This window comes from Bos javanicus, chromosome 10 (assembly GCF_032452875.1).
Source record: "Bos javanicus breed banteng chromosome 10, ARS-OSU_banteng_1.0, whole genome shotgun sequence".
In the NCBI taxonomy this organism is placed as follows: domain Eukaryota; kingdom Metazoa; phylum Chordata; class Mammalia; order Artiodactyla; family Bovidae; genus Bos; species Bos javanicus.
In genome coordinates, this window is record NC_083877.1 from 23,813,620 (window position 1) to 23,833,108 (window position 19,489).

At 40.4% G+C, this 19,489-nt stretch overlaps 2 gene segments (V, D, J or C); both read right to left on the bottom strand.

Moving 5' to 3' along the window:
* Positions 1-774: 774 nt before the first annotated feature.
* On the bottom strand, positions 775-1,649 carry LOC133255317 (T cell receptor alpha variable 12-3-like). The segment is given in 2 exon segments: positions 775-1,242; positions 1,448-1,649. Coding segments are annotated over 2 exon segments (468 nt in total).
* A 12,704-nt stretch (positions 1,650-14,353) lies between these two features.
* On the bottom strand, positions 14,354-19,196 carry LOC133255146 (T cell receptor alpha variable 9-2-like). The segment is given in 4 exon segments: positions 14,354-14,454; positions 17,648-17,782; positions 18,820-19,029; positions 19,151-19,196. Coding segments are annotated over 4 exon segments (492 nt in total).
* Positions 19,197-19,489: the final 293 nt, after the last annotated feature.

Sequence of the window (19,489 nt, forward strand, 5' to 3'; positions counted from 1 at the left end):
GCTCACACCTGCAACTTTGAGTTGTACTCAGCCTTTACTCAAAAATGGTAACATAAACCTCTGATCTGAATTCCTGCAACTGTCTAGGCTTTTTGTTTCAACAAGTTCTCACTGTCTGATGCTAGTCCTTCCATCCACCCATCAAATGTATCCTTATCTAATCCACCAATGGGGTTGCAGTTGAAGATGAAGATGGGTGAAGATAAGGTGGCAGATCTATAACTAAAATAATTCATGACTTACAACTTTTTCAAAATAGTTGCTTAAGACTCCTTTCTGGGACTTCCCTGGAGGTCCAATGGTTAACACTTGGCCTTCCAATGCAGGGGGACTTTTCAATTCTCTTTCCACTTGTGTGCCTTTCAATCCCTGGTCTGGGGACTAAGATCCCACATGCTTCACAGCCAAAAAGCAAAAAACATAAAATAGAAATAATATTGTAACAAATTCAATAAAGGCTTTAAAAATGGTCCACAACAACAACAAAAAACTTTAAAAAAAGACATCTGCATTTATGTTTTTCCATTATTTTCTAGAGCAATGAATATCAAACACCTTGAATAACTACATGGGGAAAGAGCAAAATGTACCAGGAACTATGAGGGAGTATCTCAGTTATCATATTAAAATATTGTCATGTATGAAAGCATCATAATACCAATTCCAGTGAGTAAAGTTATGGTACAAGACTAGAGTACAATAAGAAGATTGAAAAATATTTCAGTCATTCAGACCAAACGATGTCTTTAATTTCCCTGCAGAATCAACTGTTTTCAGAATTATGAAAATACTTCCCTAATCCATCAAACCTTCTACACTGTTACTCTTAATCCTCATCTCCATCTAGAGAGGTAACAGAATGTCTGTGCCTGCAGCCTAAGCTCTCCAAGAGGCACTGCCGGGGCCCCAGCAGGTTTGGGCACAGGCTGCAGGTGCCTGGGGAGCACTGTGTGCTCACTGCACAGAGGTAGGTGGCTGAGTCGCTGGGCTCGGAGTCTCTGATACGCAGGGAGACATGCTTGCTGGTTTTATTGGACTGCGCTGTAAATTTTCCTTCCTCTTTGTTGTTGTTGGCATACACGTACAGCAGAAACTCAGGGCCTTTCCCAGGGTACTGTCTGTACCATGTGAAGTACTGAGAAGTGCTGTCAGAATAAGTGCAGGCGAGAGAGGCAGCGGCTCCCTCTGGGACGGGCAGAGATGCAGGACTCTGCTCCACTGTGTTCTGCTGGCTGCTCACCGCTGTGCAAAGAGACGTGAACGCTCAGTCAGAGAAGGTGGGTTAGGTGATCTTCCTCTCCAGAATTCAAGTTATCTTTTCACAGGCCTCCCACCTCTATCATCCCTTATTTAAGGAAAATAGTGTTCATGTTTCTCCATGAGCCTAGAAGGGACAATGACTCCAAATAGTGTATTTTATGGTCCCATAGAAATGCCCCAAACTTACAGATCAACTGAAGCCACAGGATCACTAATAAAACTCTTGAGGATTTCATCATTCTTTCCTCCTCTTGTTCACTGAAGATTCAAATTTTACACCCTAAAAAAAAAAAAAAAAAAAAGAGTCGAGCTCAGACATTTCAGTTCTTCTGCTTTAGAAATCATAAGAAGAGCCTGTTCTATCAAAGACAAAAGAGACTTTTTTCATTACCCATGCAACACACCACAGAGCTCCTTCTCTCTCCTCCCACTTTCTTCCTCCCCCTCTCTCTCTCTCTCTCTCCCTCCCTCCCTCCCTCCCTCCATCTCTATCTCTCTCTCTCTTTCACACACACACACACACACACACACAGGAAGGAATACATGAGCAGAGTTCCTGAGAAGACACTGCCATCTTGTGGACTCAAGACCCTGATCAAAGAAATATTTGAAGCATAGATCCTTACTATGGGAACTGATGAAAATAAAAATTTGCCACTTCAGTTAAATTAAAAATTTGAGAAGCATATGGTTCAAGTCAATGTGTGTGGGGATAGAGTGATGTCTACATGTGTGTTTTACATCAAATGGTAACGCTTGTCTGGTTAGAAGCAGATTTATCAAATGGCCACTCTCTCACACTGAAAAACCAATCCTAAGATATTCTAGTGTTAGAAATCTGGGCGAGGCTCTCATGATTCAGGGGATCTGTGTAGCTTTTCTTCATATCAGGCCAAGACTTCCTATCTTATTTCCCCACTTATATTTTTAAATAAATCTAATCTAACTCAAGTTGACTCATTGGAAAAGACTCTGATGCTGGGAGGGATTGGGGGCAGGAGAAGAAGGGGATGACAGAGGATGAGATGGCTGGATGGCATCACTGACTTGATGGATGTGAGTCTGAGTGAACTCCGGGAGTTGGTGATGGACAGGGAGGCCTGGCGTGCTGTGATTCATGGGGTCGCAAAGAGTCGGACACGACTGAGTGACTGAACTGAACTGAACTGAATCTAACTCAAAAGAATCCTCTTAAGACACAATGACCTAAAATCTAACTGAACAAACATGTTTCCAGCTCACAACTTGGGCAGATTTTTAACAAAGTCGAGGACTTAATTCTTAATTCCATTTTGTACCAGTGGCATATGTGTGAGGAATCATCGCTTACTTGGGCTGATGGTAGTAGTAGATGGACCAGCCTTCAGTACCGAGAGTGTAAATAAAACCCAAAGGATGTGTTCATGAGTCTAACCCCTCTTCTTATACACAGCCCTGGCATCTCAGGATTAATCTCCAAAGTTATGGGTCTGGTATCAGTCTCTCTAACAAGCTTCCCTGGTGGCTCAGTGGTAAAGTATCCGCCTGGCAATGCAAAAGATGCGGGTTCAATCCCTGGGTCAAGAAGATTCCCCAGGAGAAGGAAATGGCAAGCCACTCCAGTATTCTTGCCTGGAAAATCCCATGGACAGAGGGGTCTGGCAAGGCTATAGTCCATGGGGTTGCAAAAGAGTCAGACATAACTTAGCAACTAGACAAGAACAGCAACAATCACTCTCTGCCTTTCTATTGTACCTTAACCAGAAAACCAGGTTTATCAGAGGACTACTATGCAAGAAGCTTAACTGAGTCTAACGGGAAAAGAAGCACAGACAAGTACTGTTCCTTCTCATTTCACCTCCTGCCTCGTGCCCTTGTAGAAGCTAGTGGCTAGAGACCAGCAATGCAGCAGGTCCCTTTCTGCTCAGGAACTAGGTAAACAGTATCCATCAAAGATGGACTGGTCAGGTCCTCCCTACTCCCACCTACAACTATGTAGGAAGTAGGATGAGGGAGAAGATGCTAACGGTGGGATCCTTTTCTTTAAGAGAACACTGCTTTTGACAAAACTCACACAGCTATTTCTCACTCTCCTCCTCTTCTGGGAATCCTATTATACTTATGTCAGAAAATTTGACAATGTCCCCCAGGTCCTCTAGTCTCAGTTCTTTTTTCTTCATTGTTTTTTCTTTCTGCTCTCTGACTGGACAACTTCAATTAACCTGTCTTCAAGTTCTTTCTCCTGCCTATTCAAATCTACTGTTGAATTTTTCTTAGAAAATGTTCTCTGTGTAACAATTTCTCTGCCCTGAGAGAGTGCTGAGTTATGTGACATATAGACAAGCCCTTTGCATTAGTCCTTGAGGGAGCCACGAGACAGGTTAAAGCAGTGAAGCTCTGCTCTTTCATGACAAAGAGCTCTTCCCCCTCCACCAGTGGAACCCACCCTGGGCATGCAGGCAGCTATCTAAAAACTGTCATGGATCCAGTGATGGAAAGACGGAACAAGGGTGAGTTAAAACACCCAGGGCTTTCCTGCCAGGCGTCTGTTTCCTTCTACTTATGTGTTTACTTGGCTGCTGCACAGCTCTCTGTGGTGTTTGCCTCTATGTACAGGTAAATGTGCTAAAGTTTCCTGTCTTTCTAAGCTGTCCTCTTCCTGGTCATTTGGCTGAAGAGAGAAGACTTTTCATGGCCTTTTTTATCTACATCTGTTGGCATTTCCAGGTTCTTGGCTTCTCCAGGACTCACTTGGGTTACATGAGGCAAAAGGAAGCTCAGGGAACTCACTGCTCTATCATTCGTCAAGCCCCAAGTTCCTAAGCTAGTCTGGCTTCCCTCCAAATTCTTATGTTTTTCTTTCACACGTGGTCCAGGGTTTCTAACTTTCCTTAACAGGTTGAGTAGGAAAAAAAAAAAAAAATACACCTACTACAGCTTGTCAGAAGTGGAAAGAAAGCATGATGCTTCCTTCTTTCCCTGAAGAGTAAACCTCTGACCAGCTTGGCTAGTCTACCTTCTTGGCAGCAGGCAAGTCAAAATGGTATTAAAATTATTTAATTCTTGTTCGGCCACCTAGATTCTCCTGTTGAATAAATATGGTCCTGGGTTGTGAAGATAACTGTGGTTTACTTGAATACACTGCTCTAAGAATTCCCTTAAATGGCCCAGTAGGCCCAAAGTGGTGAATATAAGTGATCTCTATAAATGGTATGAAAATGCCCTTATTCCTCTTGCTCCTTATCATTCTATACAAAATTTTGAGTGTGATTAGGAAATGACTAGGAAAAACGGCAAAGTTATAGCTACTAGAATGATCATGCCAATTTTGTGGTAGTGGAAAAGAAGCAACAACCCTGGTACTAGAGAAGGGAACACCTTAGACCCTGGAAAGTTTGTGTTTGTTGGAAGGGAAGATTGTTCATGCTGTCTTTAAATGCTAGACCCAGTACTGCAGCCTAAGCAGAACAACCATATAGTCCGTGAAAACAGAAAAATTGATATGAATATGGCTTGTCCTGGACTGTTCTTCTGTGCCTGACGTCATCAACGGAAGCTGTTCAACATGGATTCCCAACCCCCTATATGTACAAACCTATAAAACAGCACAACTTTGTTTGAATATGGCGGGTTCAAATACATATGCTTTTGGTGTCTGCCCATATTGAATTATGCCTCATGAATGACACTGCTCATATAACTTAATAAGTGATTTAATGATGATGCTAATCAAGTTTAACAATAAATTTAAAACTGGACCAATCTGTCTCCCTTGGAGTTATATGTTTGTGTTTGGGAAGAAAGAACATCTCTCCATTGGGAAGGATGGTTGATCTTTGGTCCCTTTTTAGAAATTAAACCAAAGACCAGTGTGTCCAATTCCTTTGCATGGGTCATGATGAATATTATATGATGTCCAAGCTGTTTATATCCTGGAACTTATTCACAGTTGACTGAATCTGGGATCCTAGGAGACATGACTGAACTTAATCATGCAGACTGGTCTCATCCTGCTGTACAAATTTCTGCTCACAATTGCTATTTATTCACTAAGCTGTGTTCAGCTCTTTTATGACTCCATGGACTGTAGCCTGCCAGGCTCCTCTGTCCATGAGATTTTCCAGGTAAGAATACTGGAATGGGTCGCCATTTTCTGCTCCAAGGTATCTTCCCAATCCAAGGATCGAACCAGTGTTTCCTGTGTCTTCTGGATTGCAGGCAGATTCTTTACCACTGAGCTACAAGGGAAGCCCTGCTAATAGTGGATTTAATTAACTGTTGTTAGAGAAAAATCAAATAGATTTAATCTCAGTCTTTGTCATTCAGAGAAATAAGAACAGTGGATGGAGTGGCAAACTCTCAAGAAAAATTTCTAGAAACGAATACAATTTAGAACCATGAAGTGAATGTTGTTGAAAGGCAGTTCGCTGTGAGTCTCTTATACTTCTACATGATGTTCTGGGTTTACCAACAACGTAAGGTCATTACCACTCAACCTGAACCATTTCTCAGAGTTGTGCTTGCAGCATGTAACCTTGATGGATGGGGTAATGTCTTCTCTGAGACAAACAATGAGCTTGCTTAGTGCTTGGTGAAAATAGCAGTACATTCCCCAAGCTCACTATTCATCAGCTGTGACACAATCCCATCGCATGCATAGCATCCATTTACACCCACTAAATCACCATGAGAGACTTATGGACAAAGGCAACTGAAGCAAATATGCTAGTGTTCGTGCTGCTTGCTGTGTCCTCAGTAATAACATCCTTCATCTCTGACACAGGATTTGTGACTTTACTGATAGCACCAAAGAAACAACAAGCTATTAGCCTGTAAGAGAGTAAGATCTGCTGCTGCTGCTAAGTCACTTCAGTCGTGTCCGACTCTGTGCTACCCCATAGACTGCAGCCCACCAGGCTCCCCCGTCCCTGGGATTCTCCAGGCAAGAACACTGGAGTGGGTTGCCATTTCCTTCTCCAAGGCATGAAAGTGAAAAGTGAAAGTGAAGTTGCTCAGTCGTGTCTGATTCTTTGAGACCCCATGGACTGCAGCCTACCAGGCTCCTCCGTCCATGGGATTTTCCAGGCAAAAGTACTGGAGTGGGTTGCCGTTGCCTTCTTCGAAGTAAGATCAAGACCTGACAAAGCCCTCTCTGCCACGTTTAGAGATACTATAATAAATACTTGAATTACTTTTGAGAAAAATGTTTCCCCAAACTGGTCTAAAATGGATCTTTTCTGAAGGATATTCTTTATAGCCTCACATGGGACTTAACTATTATTTCTAATGAAATGCTTTAGGAATTCTCTTACATACTGTAATGAAATAAAGACTCCTGGGAAATGACTATTAATCATGTGAGGAACCTAATACCAGTACACAATCAAAAGTAGAATAAAAATGAACGAGCCCTATGATCATAATTATGATCTCTAATCAAAGCTTTAAAAAAATATTATCTCCTATAAAATGTTTCTACCAAGGCTAATTGTTTGAATATGTTTCCTGAGACTTTCTCTTGCAGTAATTTGAAATCAAATTTTGACATGTGCTCATAATTATTTGACTTGAAATTCCTTTTATATTTTCCAAAGTCTTTGGGACATGTCTTCTTTTTTCTCTTTTACATATTTCACTGCAGGGTTTCTAGCTTTCAAGTTGACCCAGTTCATTGAGATTACACCTTATGAAGTGAAGTCAGTTGACTGAGGACAGACTGAGACCCTGTGTGGATCTAATTATTTACCAGAGCCTACTGAGCAAAGGAAGGCTGGAACCTGAGTCTTCAAGTAAGAGCCAGAGATAACTGAATTATACCACATAAGAAGCAATGAGAACATATGTGTAGTTAAGAGTTTCAAGGGTGGAAATGACAAGAAGGGAAAAGGAAAACAAAGAGGGAGAAGGCCCATGCAACATTTATTTAGTAGATATTTATCACCTGACTACTATGGGCCAGTCACTGTTCTAGACACTAAAAGTAGAGCCCATGAGGAGAACTCAGAACAATACTGACCTCACAGAACTTATAATCTAACTGGAGTTACTAGCAATGACTATATTGACATGTCAATCAAAAATATGCCTGCTCATTATGGTTATTACCATTGGGAAATAACCAGGGTGTTTGATACAGAGTTAAGAAAGGGTTTGTGGATGGCTACACTAGTCAGGAAGTTCAGCAAAAGTCAGAAGGTTTTCTCTACAGTAGTGGTATTTGGAGAAGAAAATAGAAACCCACTCTAGTATTCTTGCCTGGAAAATCCCATGGACAGAGAAGCCTGGTGAACTACAGTCCCTGGGGTCACAAAAGAGCTGGACACAATTTAGTGATCAAACATAAACAAGTGATTTTGAGCTGAGACATGAAGGATGAAAATAAGTCAGGCTCACCAAGATCGGCAGAGGGGGTGGTGGGGGAGGGGCGGGAATTGCAGATAAATGAAAGAATAAGACCCATCGTGGGACAAGACGTGACAAGTTTAGGAAACTGAAAGATCAGCATCGTGACTGCACAGAGAGTCAGGGAAGAGAGTTATGAACTAAGATTGAAGCGTCAGGTGGGATTCACATTCTGCAGAATCTTGTATAGCATAGCCAAGAGTTTGTATTTTATTCTAGAGGCAATAGAAATCCACTGAAGCATTTAGGCAGGTAGCAACAACTTTGATTTATAATTACAATAACCCTGTGTACGAGACAGCAAAAGAGACACTGATGTATAGAACAGTCTTATGGACTCTGTGGGAGAGGGAGAGGGTGGGAAGATTTGGGAGAATGGCATTGAAACATGTAAAATATCATGTATGAAATGAGATGCCAGTCCAGGTTCGATGCACGATACTGGATGCTTGGGGCTGGTGCACTGGGACGACCCAGAGGGATGGTGTGGGGAGGGAGGAGGGAGGAGGGTTCAGGATGGGGAGCACGTGTATACCTGTGGTGGATTCATTTTGATATTTGACAAAACTAATACAATTATGTAAAGTTTAAAAATAAAATAAAATTTAAAAAAATGGTATATTAAAAAAAAAAAAACCCACTGTTGCTACCAGTTAGATTAGTGCTTCTCAAATTTGAAAGTGGTAGAATCACCTGGGGATTTGTTAAAATGAAGATTCAAATTCAGTAGATTTGGAGTAGATCCTGGGATTCTGCACAAGTTCTAATATTGCTGGTCTATATTTTGAATATCAAAACTTGGTAATACACTTTGAGAGAAAAGAGACAAGTTAGAACATAACCTGGATCAGAACAGTGCTTTCCAAATTTTGTTTAATACATCTTATTTTATGAAAAGATCAGTTCAATTCAGTCACTCAGTCGTGTCCAACTCTTTGCAACCCCATGGACTGCCGCACGCCAGGCTTCCCTGTCCATCACCAACTTCCAAAACTTGCTCAAACTCATGTCTGTAGAGTCAGTGATGCCATCCAATCATCTCATCCTCTGTTATCATCCCCTTCTCCTCCTGCCTTCAATTTTTTCAGCATAAGGATCTTTTCCAATGAGTCAGTTTTTCATATCAGGTGGCCAAAGTATTGGAGCTTCAATTTCAACATCAACCTTCCAATGAATATTCAGGAATGATTTCCTTCAGAATGGACTGGTTTGATCTCCTTGCTGTCCAAGGGACTCTCAAGAGTCTTCTCCAACACCACAGTTCAAAAACATCAATTGTTCAGCACTTAGCTTTCTTTATAGTTCAACTCTCACATCCATACATGACTACTGGAAGAACCATAGTTTTGACTAGATGGAACTTTGTCAGTAAAGTAATGTCTCTGCTTTTAAATATGCTGTCTAGGTTTGTGATAGCTTTGAAGCATCTTTTAATTTCATGGCTGCAGTCAGCATCTGCAGTGCTTTTGGAGCCCAAGAAGATAAAATCTATCACTGTTTCCACTGTTTCCCCATCTATTTTCCATCTGCCATGAAGACCAGATGCCATGATCTTAATTTTCTGAATGTTGGATTTTAAGCCAGCTTTTTCACTTTTATGAAAATATATTAGTTCTTATTTTCTGTGAGGTACTCTGATGTTTTCTAATCTTATTTTTTATTACAAAATGTGTAATGACGAAAACCTTACTGATTAAAATAAAAGAAAATTAAAACTGACATTTTTCACTTAGTAAAATGAACACCAATTTAAAGTAGTAATATCCTAACTTGGTATAGTATTGGAAAGTCAGCAGCTTCATGGGTTGCTATTGAAGCCATAGCTTGGTGAAAAATTTCTTCATGGAAACCAAACATTTAGTGTCATGCTTCTTCCCTTATCCAAGCAATTTCACTTCCATTGAAACTACAACTTAAATGATGTTTGTTCATAAAAATATTGTCTATAATACTGTATAATTGGAAAAATACCAAATAGTGATTAGTTTTTTAAATACATCTAAATAATGGAAATTAGCCAATCATTTAAAATTATGCCTTTAATATATGTTTTCTGACATGGAAATATCTACAATGTTGAGAAAAACTAATATGTTTATAAATTCTAGGTATATTATAGTCCCCTCTCATAGAAAAATATAGCTGTATAATACATGCACCAAAAATTCTGAAAACTGGTGATAGTCATAACCTTTATGGCATGAAATTATGGGAGTGTTCTCTTTTTAAATGTGTTTATATCTTCTAATTTATTTAAAATTCATATATATAATTAATAAAATTTTAGCTTAATTTAGATTTAAAATACTAGACTCCTTCCTTCAAACTCTGGATCCATTTTTTATCTTTAGTGGAAGAAGCAATTGACAAAAGGTCAGAGTGTCTGAGCTCTGTTCCCAGCTTTCATTTTGCTATAAGTCATGCTTTAAATGGCCATTCAAATCCTGTAAATCCTAATTCTTTCACCCATTAAATGAAGGGCATGGACTGAATCAGTATTTCCTTAAGTGCGATTGATGCAAGAGGTCATGGTAGGCAGTACATAAAAGAAAATTGTAATTGTTGCAGATAAGGTATTATTTTAATTTGTAATATGTTACATATAAGGTGTTATTTTAATTTGTAATAGAATAAATATAATCTGCACATGAAATATATGGTTTCATATTAACATCCATTAAAACAAGGGTAACTTTTTGCACATTTTAAAAATCTATTTAATATAAAAGTAAATTTAATATTAAATTAGTAAATAATCATATAAATGGTACACAGATATAAAAAAATATCATGAAGACTATGAACCAATGAGTATGATGCTACTGGAGAGGGCACAGCATGGTGAAAACTTGCTTTCTGAACTGGAGCCTGAGGACAAAGGGGCCTGCCCTCTCACCTGAAGGGTAGACGGTGAAAAGAAATCTTGGCAAACAGGCCCAGGAGGAGTACAATTTGCACTGAGGAATGAGCTTTTAATAGTAACAAAAGGAAATTTAATTCAATATAAATTCAGATTCATCACATAAGAGAGGGATAGATTATCCTTAATTTCTGTTTGGAGACAGAGATTTTAAGAAAACTCCCTCTGTGGATAAAGGAAGCATCTTCATTCTCACCTCAAGGCTAGACCCCTGTCAAGAGGCCCAGCTGGCAGTTGTGGGACAGGCTACAGGTGCTTGGACAGCACTGCGTTGCAAAGCCCAAAAGTAGGTAGCTGAGTCTCCAGGGTGGGAGGCTGAGATACGCAAAACACTCTAAACCTTCTCTTTTCCCAGAAGTTCCTTAAAATTTTTGTCTGCCTCCTCTTTCTGGCTTGATTGAATTAAAGACAAAGATACAAGTCCTTTCCCAGGCTCCTGCTTGAACCAAACGAAGTTGTAAAATGTTTTCTTTTGATAAGTTCAATTAAGATCATCATGTGTTCTCTCCTGGATATTCAGGAATGAAGGACTTTGGTCCAATGTATATTGGCTGCTCACCCCTGTTTGAACAGAGAACCACAGACAAAGGAGATACATTAATGGCCAATTATTTTTTGAAAGAATATATTTCCTTTTCACAATCCCCCCCAGGTGACCCCAGTAACACTAGCCACCCTTCTATAACTTTCAGATTTAGAGAGATTACTAGGATCTGCTCTTTTAATTCATAGCTTCAAAGCCAGCCAACTCACAGCACAGCTGCCAAAAAAGAAACAGGAATGAAACTCCCAAAGACTTCTCTATTTTTTCCATTCACCAGACTCATAAGAACTCAGGTTGGAGTCTGCGAGCTCTCAGACACTACCAGGTCAAGCAACTTGTTTATCTGAGTGAATATTCATGAATTCACTGTCACAAGAAGCTGAAAGACTCCTCAGCAAATCAGAAATCAGATCCATGCCCCCCTGCACACACTCACCCAGCGTCTTCTGATCTCTGAAGACGTAACATGGAGAGAGGACCACATCAAGATCAAGTGTAGGGTAGTTGCAGAGTAGTTGGAGAGATACACCTACTATTTATTTCCTGGATTTTTCTCTTCCCTTTCTTCTTATATAAAATTCTTGAGCATTTACCATGTACAAGTTATAAAAAAATGAATAACTTAAACCAACCCTCTCCAGGGAAAACCTCGTAAGATTCTTTTCTCTCCTGTCAGTGCAAAAACCTGCTCAATGAGCTGATATATATAAATTTAGTTATTGACACTGTAGCTCAGGATAATTATCTTATATCCGGACCCTGCTTCATAAGTCTTGTATGGATTCTTATTCTAATCTACATTAAATTATACAAGAAGGAAGGTATTGTCATTTTCTGTGCATAATGCCTGTGAGATAAAGACAACAAACACAAAAGACATTAGTGGTCTTATCAAATATTGTCATCAGCTTTGTCAACATTTCGCTTTTATACTCAGTCGACATACTACTAGTTGCTGAACCCCACACAGAGCTGACCTCTCCCTTTTAATCAAAACTATCATCTACTTCAGGATAGTAATGCAATATGATGGTCTTACCCTTGGGAATAACCAGGTGAGCAGTTAACTTTCTGTGTTGAGTGAGGACACCTCTATGTTGCTGCTGCTAAGTGACTTTAGTCGTGTCCGACTCTGTGTGACCCCATAGATGGCAGCCCATCAGGCTCCCCTGTTCCTGGGATTCTCCAGGCAAGAGCACTGGAGTGGGTTGCCATTTCCTTCTCCAATGCATGAAAGTGAAAAAGTGAAAGTGAAGTCTCTCAGTCGTGTCCGACTCTTAGCAACCCCATGGCCTGCAGCCTACCAGGCTCCTCCGTCCATGGGATTTTCCAGGCAAGAGTACTGGAGTGGGGTGCCATTGCCTTCTCCTAGTAGATACAAATTCAGCCATGTCTGAAAGAGAAGCACTAGCTCACTTTGAAATTGCATACAACATTTCAAAAAATGCTCCTTGACAACCTCTAGTTGCAGGTTTGTGTACAGAGTGTGAGTGCCTGGGGAGCATAGTGCACCCACCACACAGAGGTAGAAGGCTGGATCACTGAGCTGGGCAGCTGTGAGGTGCAGGGAGCTGTGCTTGGCAGTTGCAACCAGAGTCTCTGTGTACCGTCCATTTGACTTTTTGTTGTCACTGTAAGTCATGGTTATCAGGGAAACAAGACCTCTCCCAGTGTCCTGTGTGTACCACCTTAGGTTGTTAAAGGGGCTCACTGTATAATTGCATTGAAATGTGCAATTCTCTCCCTCCAGGACCACCAGGGATGGAGGACTCTGTTCCACTTGGTTTTTGCCACTCACGCCTGTTCAAAAAGCAAAGAGAGATCTGAGAGATAGCTCACCCATTTTTATTGCTTTCTAATTTGCATCTCTTACTCCTTTCCAGAATGAATCCCAGCTGAACCATAACATGGCCCCAAATTCTTCTGTCCTTCTACCCCAAAGCAATACATGCAATACACCTTTTTGCAAACCTTTAAAAATATCCCCTGGACTTACTGTGTCAACCTGGCTAAAACTCTTCATTAACTTACAACAAAAATGAAGCCACAGAACCACCAGGGAGGGTCTCACATGCATGTCCATTCTTCTGCACTGGGCTGTCCCCCAGCACTGACTTGTCTTTTCAATACTTTTTATTTTTTTACATTAACAAAGGATTCTCAGGGATTATGCTTAGCCAATCAGAGACTGAGCCTACTGAGCCAAAGACCAGATTTTGCAGCTTCATACTCAATCATACCCACAGGCAAGGCCAATGCAAATACTGCCATCTTGGGGTCAGAGCTATGGTTGCTCAGAACCTTGGGTTAGGCTTCTTGCTAGGTTTCCTTCTCACTATTTTCAACATAACACTGAATATAAGCCCCTGTAAGTCTCTGTAAACAGAGTAGGTTAGTACATAAAACATGTTTAAAAACCCCAGTATGAATTCTGACTTATTTTATAGGAGACTCCTATAGGAATTAAGCCTCAGTTTTCTTATCTGAAAATATATATGGTAACATTTTACTGACATTTTTGAAAGATTTAAAAGACATGATGTGGACTATCAGCATAATGGCAAAGGAGGAAGCCCTATCTCTCTTTCCTCCACAGACATGGACTTAACAATGATATTAGCAACAATATACCTTGAAGGACAATGCCGAGTCCAGCTAAAAGTAAACACACTCGTGGAAGAACAAGCTGAGAGCAGTCACATTTACAGGGGAAAGAAGAGCAATTTCTCTTCATCCACATCAGTCCCTCAGCCAGATGGGCTCAGCCCAGTACCAAGGAGATAGCCTGTGCCCATCGTGTCCCCCATGGGGGAGGGGAGTGATTCTGGAGCTTGCACCCGACCTTCAGTCCTTTTGGGGTGCCCTCTGTGTGGTGGTTTTCTATCTTATCTCATGCCCAGTATGACAGGCAGAGAGCAATCCCTCGGGACAGTGAGAAACAAAGGAAAATGCACGACATCTCTTTTGCTGCCAGTCCTGTTCTGTGAACTTGGAAGAGCAGAACTGAGATTCTTCCTCCACAGGGGAAAAGAGAACTAATCCGGGCAGGAGAAGGAGCTGGCCTTATTCCTAGCATTTCAGAGTAGGAATGGTCTCTATCTCCCCCTATTCAGGATGGAGCAGAGCCTGGTCCCTTGGGATAGTAAGGAACAAGGAAAGGGAGAGTGTGGTTCCACAACTAGCACTGCCCTGCAAGACAGGGAATCAGCGCAGAACTGGTTTTAACCCCACACAGAGTGAAGGGGGCCTTATGCCAGATAATTCAAAGCGGCCTTCATGGAGCCAGTTTCTACTTGCTTCGGGCCATACTTAGCACTGAATGACTGGCAGGGTTTGGTCACTGGAACAGCTAGCAGCAAAGGAAAAAAGAATTGTGTGGTATTACAGCTAGTACTGATCTGCAAGGTGGAGAATGGATAGAACTGAGGTGTTTCCTCCAAATGAAAAGACAGGAAACCAATGGGTCCTTGTCCAAATTTCCTCAGGAGTACACTCTCAAAGGGACTGGTCTCTATATTGCCTCATACTTAGCACTGTTGACTGAGGAAGGTCTCTTCTAGTCAAGACCAGACCATAAATACTGGGAGAGGTCCCTGCTGCTTCAAAAGCTCACACAACAAAGCAAATCTATAAGATGCATAAAGAATTGAGAAAACATGATACAATCAAAGGCAGGAAATAAATTTCCAGTAACCAACTGAAAGAAAAGGAAATCTGTGAATTACCTTAAAAAGTGTTAAGTGTAGAAGCTTGTGAAAATTTTCTTATTGCTTCTATTTTCTCAGTGAAATAGGAGGCCAACGAACACTGGAGAGTGTGGATATCTGAGGATTTATTCCAAACTTGAAATATAATGCCCAAAGATTTTGAAAGCAAAAAAAAATGGCAAAAGATATATCACATAAACACTTACCTTAAAAAAGCTAGCATATTATCCCCTCGTATAACAAACTAGGCCTTCAGAATAGGATTATTAGAGGTGAAGACACACACATATTAAATTAATGCTATTGGTTCTGTTTCTCTGGGAAACCCTAATACAGAGAACTTTTAAAATTCATAAAGAAAGTTCATAAGCAAAAAACCACAGTCTCAAATTTGTATGTACCTAAATAATATATATTGTGAGTTTTACATACTTTTGTGAACATTTGTTATATTTCACAATAAAATTATTTTTAAACATTGATGGCTCAAAGAAATGGTTGATTAGAAACGCTTACTTCAGAGAAGGATGAAAACAGAATCAGTCCAGGAAAATCAAGAGCAGAAGAGCTGAGAAAAGACAAGAGGGGAGAGAGGCAAAGGGAGCAGGAAAGGAAGAGGAGAGAGAAGGAAAGAGCCTTAGACCACAGAGCCGTCCATACCTGTTCTGCTTAAATTAGGGGCAAGAGGTTTGAAATACAGTAATCAATTTTCAACAACACCTTCAACAGAGGCAAGGATAGTTACTAAAGTAGATTTTTACAAACTTCATCAAAAATTAATGTGACAACAGAAAAAAAAAATTCAAAAATGCCCTACAAAGCAATGACAGAGTTCAAAACACCGAGGCAGCTGCAGATTTCAAGGCATTTCAAGTAGATGTGATTCCTCCAAACTCCAAATTCCAGTCCTCATTATTTAAATCTTCTTCAAGAAGACAGATGGCACAAAATCGTTCTTGTTCTCCAGTGTTGATTGCCCACCTCCCATCCTTGTGTGGACTAATTGTAAACATGTTTTTAGTGACTTTGCCTGGGTCCTCGACTGACAGAGCTGGGAACACAGGCAGATAGTTTCCATTGCCTGAGATGATGCTTCATACACATCTTGTGATGCGATGGGGTGGATTCATCTCTCCCTCCTTCTCCAATGGTGGCTCTCCCAGCCACATTGTTTTCTCTATATTTCTAGCACAGGCTTGAAGTTGACTGGACATGTATTCCTTATGTATCCAGTAAGCAACTGGCAAAAAGCACTACTAATGTTGAGATATAAATATTGAACAGAAAAGAATGCCTAGGGTGAAAATCTTAATAAGGAAAAATGAAAGAGATAGGAAAAAAGACAAATATAACATTCATTTAAAAATCAGAAGAAAAATGAGCCCTTCAAGAGGTTGAGCCTGGATAGCTGCCTCAAAATAAACAAAAACTGAGAAAAACAGATAGCCTTAACCTCAATCTCAACTCACACACACACGCATGGAAATTTAAAGACAAAACTAACCTGAGAGAAATTAAAGAAAATGTGAGATAAAATTTTATTATTTAAGGTGCTACAGATTGTGAACAACCAAATATATAACTCAGAATCCATAAAAGAAAATTTTCATAAATTTACTACTTACTATTTTTAAAATTCTGCATAGCAAACATGAACAAAGTCAAAAAGGTTGTATTAAACTTTTTAAAGACATACATATGACAGTTTTATGACAACTTTCTTGACAGAGAATGCTCTTTCAAGTCTATATTTAAATGACTCTCTAACACAGGTATTGTTTTAGTTGCTAGGTCACATCCCACTCTCATGCACCCCATGGACTACAGCCCACCAGGATCCTCTGTCCAGGGGATTTCCCAGGTGAGAATATTGGAGTGGGTTGCCATTTCCTTCTGGAGGGGCTCTTCTGGACTCAAGAGATTGAACCCTCATTTCCTTCCCACTGAACCCTATAACTGTGTTATGGGAAGCCCCATAACACAGTAGGGAATGGTAAGATACATGAATAGAAAATTTACACAAAACATATAAATGACTTTTAAATAAAATGAAATTCCATCTCATTCATAAACTTTAATAATTTTTTTTAAAATTTAAAGCTTAACTGATAAGCAAAAGTCCAAAACCTCAGTAATACGCAAAGTTTAAGGAAAAATTGGTGGTAAAACTTATCTAGAAGAAAATTTAGTTGAATCATAAAGACTATGGGTATGTTACTTTCTTAAATAATATTTTATTTCCCTAAAGTGAATACTTAATTATTATATTTTAAATTTTTAATTATTTTGGCTTTCTTACTTACATGTGCCATTGCTCAATTCATCACTGGCTAACTTCCAGTTTTCTGCTGGGTTTGGGAAGTGATCACTGCTTATTATACAGGCTCTGGTAGAGAACATAGGTAGTCTCTGCTTATATATTTTAGTCCTCCTATTTTCAACCTTCACTCCCTGAATGACCTCGGAACACACAAACACACACCCTCATCATCCACCCTAATTATTCAAATGTAATTGATGTCTCTGGTCTCTAAATTTTTTCACAAGGGTACAGCAGAATCCCAATGCTTCTTGTTTCTTCTTTTAATGGTCCAAGTCTCACTATTTACATGACTTTACCATGAAATTACTTTAATCCTAGACAAGGAACTATTGATGTCATACTCTTTTGCTAAACTCACTAATGAGAGTTGGGTATGGGGAATATTCACTTCTGGTTCTCATGCCCTCATCATTTGTATGAGTTTTGTATCAACCAGAGACTGAGAGACAAAACACCATAGACTGTGCCACAGAGTGGATCAGATAGTCAGACGCTCAGCACCCAGGCCCCACTGCTGCTCAGAGTATGCTCAGCTCCCACTGCAGTTCCCATCTCTGTGTCACTCAGAGCACAGTAGTACACAACTGAATCTGACTCTTGGACTGAGGCTTTCTTCAAGTGGAAGGATTTTGATTTTCTGTGGTTCAGTTCAGTTCAGTCACTCAGTCATGTCTGACTCTTTGCAACCCCATGAATCACAACACGCCAGGCCTCCCTGTCCATCACCAACTCCCGGAGTTCACTCAGACTCACGTCCATCGAGTCAGTGATGCCATCCAGCCATCTCATCCTCTGTCGTCCCCTTCTACTCTTGCCCCCAATCCCTCCCAGCATCAGAGTCTTTTCCAATGAGTCAACTCTTCGCATGAGGTGGCCAAAGTACTGGAGTTTCAGCTTTAGCATCATTCCTTCCAAAGAAATGCCAGGGCTGATGTCCTTCAGAATGGCCTGGTTGGATCTCCTTCAGTCCAAGGGACTCTCAAGAATCTTCTCCAACACCACAGTTCAAAAGCATCAATTCTTCAGTGCTCAGCCTTCTTCACAGTCCAACTCTCACATCCATACATGACCACAGGAAAAACCATAGCCTTGACTAGACGGACCTTTGTTGGCAAAGTAATATCTCTGCTTTTTAACATGCTGTCTAGGTTGGTCATAACTTTTCTTCCAAGGAGTAAGCGTCTTTTAATTTCATGGCTGCAGTCACCATCTGCACTAATTTTGGAGCCCCCCAAAAATAAAGTCTGACACTGTTTCCACTGTTTCCCGATCTATTTCCCATGAAGTGATGGGACCAGATGCCATGATCTTCGTTTTCTGAATGTTGAGCTTTAAGCCAACGTTTTCACTCTCCTCTTTCACTTTCATCAAGAGGCTTTTGAGTTCCTCTTCACTTTCTGCCATAAGGATGGTGTCATCTGCATATCTGAGGTTATTGATATTTCTCCTGGCAATCTTGATTCCAGCTTGTGTTTCTTCCAGTCCAGTGTTTCTCATGATGTACTCTGCATATAAGTTAAATAAGCAGGGTGACAATATACAGCCTTGACATACTCCTTTTCCTATTTGGAACCAGTCTGTTGTTCCATGTCCATTTCTAACTGTTGCTTCCAGACCTGCATACAGATTTCTCAAGAGGCAGGTCAGGTGGTCTGGTATTCCCATCTCTTTCAGAATTTTCCACAGTATGTGGCTTCAAACTCTTTGCTGATTCCCTTCTCCTTGTCCTTCATGGCCTTCAGGAAGATCTGTGGACCTTCTCTTGAACACTGAACATACCAAAAAAGAATGGAGTACCCGGTGGCTGAAAAAGTGCAATTGATGGTCACATCAGCCTTTTCTGGAAGAATTACTAGGCTGCCTAACTGGGTCACTGAGTCTCCACGAGTTTGTCCTGGGGAAAAATAAGAGTTCTTTGTGATCTTAGGCATAAAGCTCTAGGATAAAATTATGATTAAAGGTTTAGTTGATAGAACAGAAGAAAGAATTCAAATTTTTGGAGGCATTTTGCTTACCCAGCAGGAAGAGTATTATGGTCACTAAGCCTGAAGAAGAGCTCATCTGTAGAGTATCTCCTGAATAACGTTCTTGACTCTTAACATGAAGAAATGTTGAAGTCACAGTGAAATTTAGTCACACAGAAAATGTGTCTGTGTTAGGAATCTGCACCCTCTGGTGGACAGGGACAGAAAAGTGATGCATGTATCCTGGTCTCCTCCGCAAATCAGAAAAATGTTATCCTTGACTTTATCCATGAGCCACATGTCAGTCTTCAGGTGGGGCTTGGAAATCTGATCAACAGCTGTCAACAACTCTCATGCCTGTTTTGTTTTTAGGATACTACCTGACATGGA